The following is a 12,691-nucleotide window of genomic DNA, read 5'->3' as shown; positions in this document are numbered from 1 at the left end:
TAAACCGCTTCCAAATATCACTTTACAATCTAATATTTGATCCCTCAACTCACCCAAAACCCCAAAACAGTTATGATCTCCTGACTGTCCATCAGCGTTTCCAGGTGAGATGTTTGACGTTAGCAGGGACAATTATGTAGAATGATGTTAGAATTTCAACTTATAACACCCGGCCTTTTTTTATTAGTTTATGCAGTTAATTCACCTCAGTAGTTTTCCTCACAAAAAAACCATGATAGCAATGTGAAACAATATTTTTTATTTCCTTTGGATACAAGTAGTATTTTTTTGTATTAACCTATTGGAACCCATTTAACATGAAGCAAACCAAAAAGGCCTAACTATATACCTTTGTGGTGCCTAAATTCAATGATGATCTGATTATCATAAAATCTAGTAATTTAATAAATTTGAAAGTATTAGGAAAATCACTGCCATAAGTCTTAATTTAATCATGCATAACCACATAGACACATTATGCATGCATACATTTGAGGGCAGACTAAAGAAATCAGACAGAAGGTTAGTTCCCAGAGCAGCTTTGTGCAATGCAACCTCCCTGTGGCTGGCATGACAAACTGGGCCTTGTAGTTCCCAAACTGCTGTATAGCCTCTGAATTGTATCATTTGGGCACATGATTACAGTCGCTACCGTTTATCAGCAATAGTAATTATTATCATTAGCAATTATTTAAAACAGCTGACACATGAATGAACAGTTGTTTTTTTACATTGCTGGCATACAAAAAAAGCAAATGGCTAGGAGATCAAGATTGGGCTGAATAGTGTATGGGGAAAGTCAGTATGTGGCTGAGCATGCTTTAACTAAAGAAACGAGGTATGTGCTGTGTTTTACAAGCTCCAAGCTGAGTCTCCAATCAGCAGACACTTATCCCTGCAGACATGTTGGCCACTGGAACGATAATGAGTGAAGGAAGAGCTCCACCTCTGGCCACTAACAAAATTACACATCAGTGAGGAGAGTGTCCTCCATTTCCTGAGTGAGAAAAGAGTAGAAATCTAGAATACTAGGTGATTCTTCAAAATGGCTGCCACTGTGCCACATTGAAGTGCTGTTTATATAGGCCATCTGCAGTTTTGTTTTCCCACTATGTAGGGCATGGATGTACATGGGTCAATTGTATTTGAACATAAATGTGACAATTGATCAATTATTGCATGTTGTCCATATATAAAGTAAAAAGACTATGTGAATTCTGACATTTGGATAGTGAAAATAAGTTATATAAATATATATACATACACACACACACACACACTACTTACCAACCCATCAAAATGATGGATTATCAAAACATCAATGTCAGTGCCAGCAGCTGTGCACAGCCAAACTGCGCAACATTTGAACTGCTCCATCTAGTGGCATCCAGTGCACAGCACTTTAATTCCCCCCATAGAGGTGAGGAGCAGAGTTGGCGTTTTATTCTATAGTATATTACATATAAATTTATATTCTATATATGCACGTATGTGTGTACTTTGACTCTACTTGCACGTCTGTATGCATATATGTGGAGCAGATAGCATTTGTAGGCATGTATTTCCTATCTCAAGCATTGTATCAGCGATTTTACAACATAATGCCATCTTATCTTTTTACACCCAGAGTTTGGTAACCTAGACCAGTGTTTCATGCTACATTCTACATAGATTTCCTACGAGCTTTCTAGTCACCACATATGTATATAATCAAGCTATGTTATTTAAATGAGTTGCCCTGTGAAAATACAAAGCTACTTTCTGGACTCTGGAATTGTTGCTGTAAATGCAAGACTGGAAAGCACAGCAGAAATCAGAAGGCTGAAACAACGTATTTAGTCAGAGTTGCAGCATATCATATACAATAAATGAAAATCATCTGAAGGTGGACCACTCTTAATATCACACAGACTGATGACAAAACCTGCATCTGCAAGACTTCCTAGAGAATGCTGTATAACATTACAGTAGCTGGTACTTAACAATGCAAGAAGAACATTTCCTGATAGAAATAAGCCTTTTCATTACTTGATGTCATGAGCGGTAGTATTTTATAGCGAGGCGACTGGCAGATAAGCAAATGACAATCTCAAACACTGAAAACATGGATGAAAGTGGTTGCTCGGATGGGATGCAGTTATATTACCGGCGATTGGACTCCTAACAGTCGGCATCCATCCCAGAAGCAACAATTCCAGGGCAGGTTAGAGGCAGGTGGTCATAGGGGGGCAGTTGGGTTTAGGCACTAGGGAGGAACTTCTGGATAGGCTGAGTGCAGCGCAGGGGGAGGAAGGGGGATTATGGTTAGGATGTCTGGGGTTTAGGTTGCAGAGTGTGGGGGGTAAGTTTAGGTGGTTGGGCGCAGAGGTTAGAGATAGGCACTAGCGGGGAGGGTTAGGTCAATTAAAGAGTCCCTGTCTAGATTGTCCATAATGGGATGCCGGATGTCAGTTTTTAACCACCAGCACCCTCAGCGCCAACATATCATATATATTATATATCCCATTAAGACAATCAAATGAATTTGAACATTTTTGTTCATTTTCTTGTCTTTGTGACTAACAATGGATTGTCATTATCTCACATACATTAACAGATTTTCTTTAGTTGTGTTGACCCAGCTTTAGGCATTCCTAAACAATTGAACTGAACCATGAACCCTACAGAACCTTGGGCCCTAATTTTAGTAACCTTGACTTCACTTACTTAACACGATAGTGCAGCACCTCCCTTAGGATGGTTACCATAATGGAGTGTAACCTAGGTATATATCCCAAGAGAACACAATTTGATCATCTGCCCAGGTCATCAAGTGGATTAGAATACTCTATTACACAATGCAATGACATTATTCTACAGCATGCCTATACTTTTTAAACATACATTTAAATAGTTTCAAGTACGATACTGTAGTTACAAGTTGGCTTAAGGTCTCCCACATTCTAGAGCAGGGTTATCCAGCTAAAGAACTAAGGGGTAGATGTATGAAGCAGTGATAAGGAAGGAGAAGTGATTAAGTGCCTGGTACTTTATCACCGGCCAATACTTTATCACTTCTCCTGCTCATCACTGCTTCATACATCTACCCCTAAGTGAGCCCTAACAATGCATGCTTTAAAGATTTTCTCACCAAGACCAATTCAAATTTGGTTAAAGTTGCTAGCAATAGAACAAATATGGTAATGCAGCAAGATGCGCCATGCCTCTTTTGCATTAATAATCCAAACTTCGTCCATGGACACAGTCTCAGATCTTCTGCAGCACCAGTGGCCAGCTGACACAGGTTCTACAAAGAGTGCAGGAAAACTGTCCTCTGGTGGAGATTTTGACCTCATCCCACCCTTTCAATGTTGACGACATACTTACATGTGGAAAAACAGAGGCCGTCGCCTCCCTCACTCTGCCCCCAATACTGCACCAGGCGGTCAATGATGGTCTGATGCAGATTAGCATCCAATGATGTAGGACCCATTCGCTCATGCTCAAAGTACAGTAATCTGTACTTTGCTGCATCTAAGGCAACTCCAACTACATCTAAATTAACCCATTATCACAAATGAAATGATGATTAGCATGAACGCAAACTGTGGACGTTTTAAAAACAGGTCACTAGGAGATCTGGAAGATACACACTGTTAAGTTGGGTACGTACTGCATGATCTGACAAATGATTATGGGACATATTGTTACACAATTAATGTACCATTTGTGATATCATCTCATGTTATGTACTGCAGTCAAACGATGTATTGGATATACTAACTACACAATGGTTGTGCAGAGTGGTTGCAGATGCCAAGATTGCACAACAAATCATGTAGTGTGTACCCAGCTCTCTGAGTCCTTTGGTATGGAAGTCTGACGATAGGTCGACAGTGTGTAGGTCAATAATCAATAGGTAAACACAATTTAGATGACATGGTAAAAAGGTCAACCCATGAAAAGGTTGACATGATTTTCTTTTCTTGAAACTTTTCATCTACTACCTTCCACTTGACTCCGCTTTGTAACGGCAAACTGTGCTGAGCGACACTGCCGACCCCGTTATCCATATCGCTTTAGGACTGCAGTTAAAAATCACTGTTCTAGAAACCCAGCCATATATCCTGTGATTGAGAAGCTTAGCATTCCAGCTGTTGTTGAACTACACATCCCAGCATGCCCTGCAACAGGTTTACTGCTAAAACAGTTGCAGGTCATGCTGGGATGTGCAGTTCAACAAAAGCTAGAGTGCCAAAGTTCTCCATCAATGCCCTAGTTGGCTGTCAAATGCTGTATATTGAATGGCTTACAGCTGGAAGCCAGGAGATTTCTACAGAGGTAGGGCTTAATATTAAATGTTGGAAGGACCAATAAAACTTAATTTGATGAATACATGGATGAGGGCTAAATATTCTGGTTCATTAATATAATAAAGATGTACTTCTGCTGCAGTACAGCAAGGAGCACACATGCATATAAGCAGATTCACCACCATGCAATGCAGGCACAAACGCACTTCAATAACAGAAAATGTTAATATGTGCACTGTTTTCAATTACGTAAAAGTATTAAAAAGACTGGGATATGAATGGGTTAATAGACCTGCCTAGAACGTGTGTGACAAATTGCTGCAATATACCTCAGCTGTGAACAGGTTAACCGGAGTGCATTGAAAAATGCTCTGCGCAACCTATTTATGCACATTACTGCCACCTTGTGGCCATCATAACTGCTCTGTGTAATAAAAACATAGCCATCTCAGGAGGGAGATATAGCAGTGTTAAGATGGCTGCTCTGCCTGCATGTATGCTGTGCACCTACTGGTCATGCAGTGTATAGCAGATGACATCATACTTTCCAGCTGCCAGCAATGCACAGACAGCAAACATCAAACAGTGGTAATGCCTATGGGGGCAGTATTGTGTGGCTCCATTCTGTATTAGCATAGGCCGTAGCCATTTTGATAGTACAATTAAATCACCTCATGTAAACTCACCATATCCATCATGGCGCAAAACTCGTCTAGTCTAATTAACATTTCCTCTATGGAGTTTTCCAAGTCCTGAGCCTGTAAGATAAAGCATAAATCTCATTCTTCATTCCGGATTTTACTGAGCCAATAACATGGTCAGCTATATACTCATGTTCTATATCACGTCACAGGTTCTTCACCCGCTGCAGTATCCAATTTGTATTCTAACACACACATATAATAACATTTACCGTTAAAATACCTATAACTCACTTCTAGCTACATTATGGGCAAGTGGTGGTGGTGTCAACTGTCCAGTCCCCAATAGTGGCAATTATTTACCTGCAGTCTATTATCTTCTCCCTGCTATTGAAGTCTAAATAAAGCCTGAGTCTCTGCTTCATGGATTATAAAGCTTCACCCATGGCTCCCGCACATAAGCAAATATTAGCTGGTCCCTGGGCGAAGTCCAGCAGGTCACAAAGTAGAGATGAGGACTGGTTGTTATTATTAGCAATGAGGTGTCCCCCTTTGCACAAAGCAGGCACTGTAGGTTACACAGTACATCTCAGATTGAGGAGAACACACAGTCTGTATCGCAATATCCTTCTTGCCCAGCAGGAACTATTACATATTTTATGTATTCTTACTTTACTAAAGCAGTGTAGGGATGCGGGGTTTAGTAGTTTACGGTTACTCCTAATGAAGGGCGAGTTTGTGATTTCAGATGTATTATGGGAGGAAATGGAGAAATGTATTATGGGAGAAGTCTGGGGAACAAGAGGATTGAGGGATCAGTGGGGTATTTTAGGCATTTGTTAAGTATGAAAGGCATCTAGGGGTGAACTGTACTCTAATACGCATAGGGCATGTGAGTGGGCAGGGTTGGCAAATGGGGAAACCAGAAGCATGTTTAAGCATTCTTATGGATCTATATCAAGTGAATGCAGAACATCTTTCATTGATGAAATATATTGTTTTAACTTCTTACCAATGTTAATGCAAATGTGCTTAGGTAGAGGGCCGCCCCCATGCAGTTTACCCATCAGTGCCCCAGAGTGAAATCATGGAGATGAGAAGCACAACAAATTACCGGCGAGTTTGTAGTGTTCATTCTCACACTTACTGGTTCCACCCAGAAAATCAATCGGTGACAGATACTTTAGGAAGAGGAAACGTATATTCATTTTAGGCATTATTCCGTCTCTGCTACCTTAAGACCGTCAGCCCACATCACCTGTACACACTGGGGCGATGTTAGTAAAGGACGGAACGATCACAGTTCCATCCTTCATCAACATGCATGATGTCGCTAGGTTTGATGTGCAGCACATTAAACCTAGCGCCATCGCAAGCAACCACGAGCGCGCACATGTGGCGAATACAGAGAGCAGACCGGACAGCAGATCGCCCAGTGTATACCAGGATTTACAGGCAATAATGATCAGAGTTTTGTCAGAAAGAAATACAGAGGGAACGATTAGAACAGCGGCTAAATGCTCAAACCTTTGAGCGAGAATCAGGAGAAGTTTCTCATAGCGATCACCGTGTCCTTGACTGTGCTGAATAAATGATACCACAAAGCTGATTGGTTGCTATGCACAAAGGTTTCATACATCTTCCCTTTAGAAACCATGGAGACTATATACTAAATTAGAGAGAAATAAAGGGGATACATACGGATGACCGGTAGTCAGAATACAGACGTCGGCATCCCAAAGGAGGTAATTCCGACAGCGGTCATGAAAGTATATATACCCTCCCCCGCGCCCCCTCAATACTAACCCTTCCTTCCTGCAGCCTGACCCTTACCCTCCCCCACCATACAGCCTGACCCTAACCGCATTCCCACACCCTAAGCCGAAGTCCCCCCACTAGTGGCTAAACCTAATCCCCTATTCCCCAGCTGCATGCTACCGCACAGCGTGCATACTCACTGTTTGGGATGCAGACTGTCGGTATTTCAGCCTCTGCACACTAAACCAGAGAATATAGGCCCCATATCAGGAAATAAAGGCACCTTGTATGTGCCGATTAGTTATGCGCCCACCTTCATGGCTCCCCAGCAGTTGTTGATCTATGGTTTTAGCGTCACTATTCACTAAAGCATTAGGGGTATATTTACTGAGGTGTGGGTTTACAATAGTGGAGACTTTTTCGATAGTAACCAGTAAGATTCTAGCTACTATCTTCTAGAAGGTGTAAAATAAATAAGCAGAATCTAATTGGTTGTTATGGCAACATTAGTAAACCTACAGTTTATTAAATACACCAGTGGTTCCCAAACTGTGCGCCGTGGCTCCCTGGGATGCCTCAGGAGACTTGCAGGGGTACCCTGGGTTGGTAGTCCAGAAACAATTAAAGTGATTTAATTGGACAAAATCAGTTCTTGTGACTGCCAATCATAAAATATGTGTACAAACAGAACCCTTTACCACAGAACAGAACCTAAGGATCACATATAAAACACAATCTACTTAATTTTATATTCTTTTCCACTTTTTGGGGGGCCTAGGGGTGCCGTGAAAAAATACTTAAGGGTGCCGTGATTCAAAAAAATATTGGGAACCCCTGCAATACACCATTTCTAGAGAACATATAAAAAGTAATACGTATCATCCTGGCAAAATATTTCAACCATATTCCTCCTGTACGGAGAAGTGTTTGAACAGTTTCCATGACTGAATCTCCACTCGTATTCAGAACATCTCCAGGTTTATTCCATGTGACTCTGATCTCCAGGAGGAACAATACCATTATTATATGGTGTTATGAGTTTTATTTATTTTGTATTGTGAGTATTTTTATTACTAAATGTATGTTGGTGATATACAATATTGCACTACACATCTACACTTTGAGTCCTTCTAGTTAAAGCAGGATGTAGGAATAAAATTTGCCAATCAAATTGCCTGTGGATGGGAATATACAAAATATATATAAAACAACTGCACCAGATGTGAGTGGAACCTTAAACAACACATTTATTCAATGTTTTGGACAATAATGCACTTTGTCTCTGTTTGGAGTCTTTTTAGAGAGAAGACAGTATAATAAGGAGTTTCTCCCTCTAAAAATTAAACAAAGAGGAGAGTATCAAATGTTTTCCTATATAAAGGTGATAAATAGTGGTGGTACCTTAACAGACACATTGTTTTTGGTAAAGATATTTCAACCAGCATGCTTGGCAAATATACTATTTATCTACTTATCGTTTGCAGCCCTATCTCACAAAAAAGTTATTCTCTGTTAGATCATTCTTTCTTTATACCCGTTTGTCTGCAGACATATTACTTAAATCAGTGACATCACGAAGCTTGAAATAAACATAGACATTATGGAACACTTGAAGTTGAACGTACACTGCTCAGCTGATCGCAGCAGTGTCCCTACCTATTTGGAAACACCGAAAAACAGTATGGGATGTGCCCCAAACCCCCCAGGAGAATGCATTGGCTGCACCAGAACCTACACAGGGATAGGAGCCAGGTTTTGAACTGGGGTTGGGATCGTTTAGTCCACAACAAATAGGTTGACAAGCATTAGGTCGACTCCACTAGGTCTACACCTGTCGGCACAAAAAAACTGTGAAAACCCCCCATGTCGACCTTTTGACTGTCGACCTTGCCCATGTCGACCTAGTTGTTGTAGACCCAATGACCGTATCCCCTGAACTGAAGGGGAAAGATTTTGCATGCCTCCCTTACATGTGATACAGACTGCATACAATACACACCGTATGCGTTCCTTTTGCATATGATGTATTATATGCATTGCCAATGACTGCAACAGGTGCCAACTAAGCCTGTTACTAAGCAGGAGTGGGCCATGTAGTGTCCCCATTAGCGAGTAACACCCGGATGTTGTCTACACCCTCCTTGTGACCTTACTGGTTGTTCAGAGGTGTTAGACCTGATCAGCCAAGGATTGGAAATATGTGTGCCCAGCTTTAGGAAGAGGTTCTCAAAAACTTTGCCATCAGGCCCGCAAACTGTGATAGTTGCTAGGTCTCCTCACAGAATCACAAGTGAAAACATTAGCTACACCTGTGGATCTTTTAAAATGTTTCAGTGACTAATGAGTGCACCTGCCAGGTGACCTGGGAAGCGGGAGATGTTAGGGTTCCCGAGGAACAAGTTTGAGAACCACTGGCCTGGCATTACAAATGAAATAGCAAAATAATGAATCATTTTGTAGCCATTAGAGACAAATCAAAGCTGGAACTTTTAGAAAGCCATTTAAAAAGGTGAGTGCCCTGTATTCTCTCGGTTACCCCATAAAGTTAGGATAAAATAATAAGCTATGGTTTATACAGCTGATGGTACCTATCCAGGCATATACCATTTTGTACTACTTCCTGATATTGTAGGTAGTTGTGCTCTCATATAAATGCATACCATTCTTTACAGGATAGCGGATATTGTGGTATTACCTACTATTAACATTATACTTCCCGAAATATGGTTCAGGAAGAGTCCAAGAGTGAAATCTGCAGTTATCATATCAGTCAACATTTTAGTTTACTCCAACTCAGAGGATTTTATATGAATGTGTCATATTCTCTATATGGTATCCTACACATTAATAGTTATTTTGGGCAGGCACAGTAAGAAAAGACACTACAGTAACAGGACTAAGTAAAAACCGGACATCAAAGTCTGCATTCTGGAGCTTGTAGTGTCACCAGGGACATGGGGAAGGGGAGATTACAACCTCCCCGTGTGGTCCGGACCATTCTGGGTTTTGCTACATGCCCGGACCGTACAGAAAGGCTTTATTCTTATTCTCCCCTCCTCCTCCTCTTCCTGGTGACAGCTGTCACAGGTAGCCTCCTCAGACAGGACACCCCCGGACACTACAAGCTCCGGAATGAAAGAAATTGATCGATAGAGCCTGTCCGGTCCGGCTTCCGGGGTCCTGTCCGGTTCTGGGTTTCACCCATACCCTATAGTAACTGTAATATACAGTCTTACATTGCGGAAATCTGTCAATTATTACAGGCATATGCAGATGAATTTCACACTGAATACAAACCTCTTTACTTGTATCCGCAGTGACAAGTTGGGCATAATGTTGGCTGTCAGTCTCAGTGCTTCTCTGCTGCTGCAAGTCTCCCCCTGGTACCTCCCCTAATACCTGCTGTTGGTTCTGACCCTTATACACAGCATGGCCCTGCAAACCTGCAACCTTCCCCTGCTGCATATTACCAAGTACTGCCCCTTTACGCAAAGCTACCTCTGTTAACACCAGCTGTTTCTGAGCCTGTGCCCCTACCTGACATTCACTCATCTTTTCATCACATTCATGCTGCACCTGTATCCCTGACAACCTCTGTAAATCCCCCACTTCCTGCTGTTCCTGTACCACACTCCCAACAAGCATTGCACCTCTCTGCTGCACCCCTGCTTCCCCAAGCAGCTCATCTTCTTGCTCCTCGGATTCCATCTCCTGTGCAGCTCAGAGCAGGCAATGTGGCTTTGCCCAGGCCTTGAGTCCTGTTACTTATCCCCAGACGATCAGCAGCAGCTCAGCCTGTGGTTCCTCATTTCACAAACTGCACACAACTGTGTTCTGGTGCCACCGTGTGGCCTCTCTAGGGAGTTGCACACAGGTTCAATACAACAATGGCATAGAACCCCCATCATGAAGCAATTGAAAAGTCTACTGTGTCTAGGTCGACATGGTCAAGGAAGACACAAAAAAAAGATCCATATGAGTTTTTGGCAATTTTTCAAAAATTTTGGGGACTTTTTTCATACTTTACCAACTACAATTGGCGGGCGAAGCTAACCATGTGAGGGTACGCACTACATTGGGGGTCCATGTCAACATGGACAACATTTTTTTAAAAATGCATGTCGATCTTTTGACAAAGTCAACCTTTTGCATGTCGATTTTTTGTCTGTCGACCTACTGCATGTTTTTCATGTGATGCTGAAAAAGTGGGCTGTGTAGCGGGCCATTCTGTCTGTAGCTGTACAGTAGGAAGGGCGGACCGCCTTGTTGAGGGACAGCCAGATGTGTAGAGTTGCAGGGCCTGTCAGTTTGGATTGGCAAATATTATGCAGGAATCGGGAACAAAGCCTGGGCTGTCCATTAGCTGGGCCGAGCTCAGGGATCAGGGGCTGTCACAGTTGCTCTGCTATCCGGGTCACCTGGGCTACTGCACTTACAGACACAGCTTCTGCCCCCACCCGCTGAACAAGAGCCTTGCCACCCACCCTGCACACATTAAAAGGGCACCAGCATCATTGTAAGGGAATTGGAAAGTTCTCCACCACCCAGTATTCAAGTGAACATCAGTGTACACTTAGCATTTCCTAGTCAGTCCTTTAGTCCCCTACTATATAAATATTTTAACTACATGACTACAATTTTTATTTACAACAGACAAATAGATCATATATGTAACCATTTGCTTTTTTGTATGTTGTTATACATATATCTAGAGTGCCAACGTAGTGTAATGAGACGACTATGTATATAGCAGTGTATTGCAGGTGTTTGATGATTGCAGTGGTGAGAGTTGGATCATTTATAGGGAAGTGTGAGGAGTAATGCAGCAGTGAATGCAGTGCAGCTGTCAGTGTGTGTAGTGACTGACTGTAGCTGTCAGTTAAGCAGTTGTCCTTGAAACTCACACAGTGTACCTGAGAGAGGCTGCACCTGGAGCTGGGAGCGGAGAGCGGCTGCATTGTGGTTACGGGAGAGAGACCCTGAGGAGGCGGTGGTTGGAAGAAGATGCTGATAGGAGTACAGAGGAAGTTCTGTGGAGGAGACACGGGAGAGGCATCCAACAGGAGGTCTGAGGCACCAACCCCAGGAAGAGTCTTGTTAGCGCTGTTTGGAGAAATAATCAGTGCTAAAGTTATATAAAATCTTACTGACTTGTCCATTCAATGCCAGACAGATATACATAAACACTGAGAGAACAGAGACCATCAATTCAGACATCCATAGATGGTTATAGCGTACAAGTTAGTGATGATATTAGGGCATACGAGACTGTATATAAAGAAAGTTACACACACGCACAGACAATACTACTATATTTCTACAGGCAAACATTACCACAGACTAATAGAGTAATGTGCGTTTTGAACTAGATGCGATGCAATCTATGTAAAAGTACGGGCAGCACATACTTTATGTGCTGTGCGATGGGATGTATGCGGGATCGCACATCGTTCCATGTATGGGCTGCATAAGTGCCAACTTAATTGTCACTTTTATTGAGGAGCAGTCACATCTACATCTCTATCTCAAGGCTAATATTGTTGCCCTCAGGATTCATAGGGTGAGATTTAATAGGATGAGAGATTCAGAAAGTGAGAGATCTCCAGTTTTTTTAAAGCGGCAATCATTGGCACTTCAAAATCAAACTGGTTTTGCAGTGTAAATTATTACCGCTTTAAAAAAAACTGGGAGATTTCTTACCAAATCTCTCACTTTCTGAGTCTCTCATCCTATTAAATCTCACCCAATATCTCCTGCATAATATAGCACACACACACACACACACACGCTTTAGGTTTACTGCACTTTTCTAAGTTATAGATATAGTTTATCAATGTCTTTGTTTGTTAAATTAAAGTTACATTAGTCCACTAAAATGGATTAAAGACATTAATTAAAATAAATGAGAAAAAAGGAAAATTTCATTTTTAAACCCTAGTGGGTCTAGAACCTGTGATCCCATGTAAAGTATTTTGGGGCCTATTTATCATTAGTTGCATA

General features: G+C 41.8%; 1 protein-coding gene across 2 annotated transcripts in view; it reads right to left on the bottom strand.

Moving 5' to 3' along the window:
- The window catches only part of BCAS4 (breast carcinoma amplified sequence 4), a 50,670-nt gene extending 40,152 nt beyond the window's left edge, over positions 1–10,518 (bottom strand). The window contains exons 1-2 of one of the 2 annotated variants that reach the window (XM_083146477.1): positions 9,989–10,518; positions 4,979–5,050 (exon numbers count right to left, since the gene is read on the bottom strand). In XM_083146477.1, the coding sequence (XP_083002603.1) occupies positions 4,979–5,050; positions 9,989–10,399 (483 nt within the window). In that variant the 5' untranslated portion in view covers positions 10,400–10,518. The remainder of the gene's footprint in view (positions 1–4,978; positions 5,051–9,988) is intronic. The other variant, XM_083146478.1, reaches the window with a different exon arrangement.
- Between the last annotated feature and the right edge of the window lie 2,173 nt (positions 10,519–12,691).

This window comes from Crinia signifera, chromosome 6 (genome assembly GCF_055691185.1).
Source record: "Crinia signifera chromosome 6, ASM5569118v1, whole genome shotgun sequence".
Classification (NCBI taxonomy): Eukaryota; Metazoa; Chordata; class Amphibia; order Anura; family Myobatrachidae; genus Crinia; species Crinia signifera.
The sequence above is the reverse complement of the archived record's forward strand: the minus strand, read 5'-3'. Positions and strand labels throughout refer to the sequence as shown.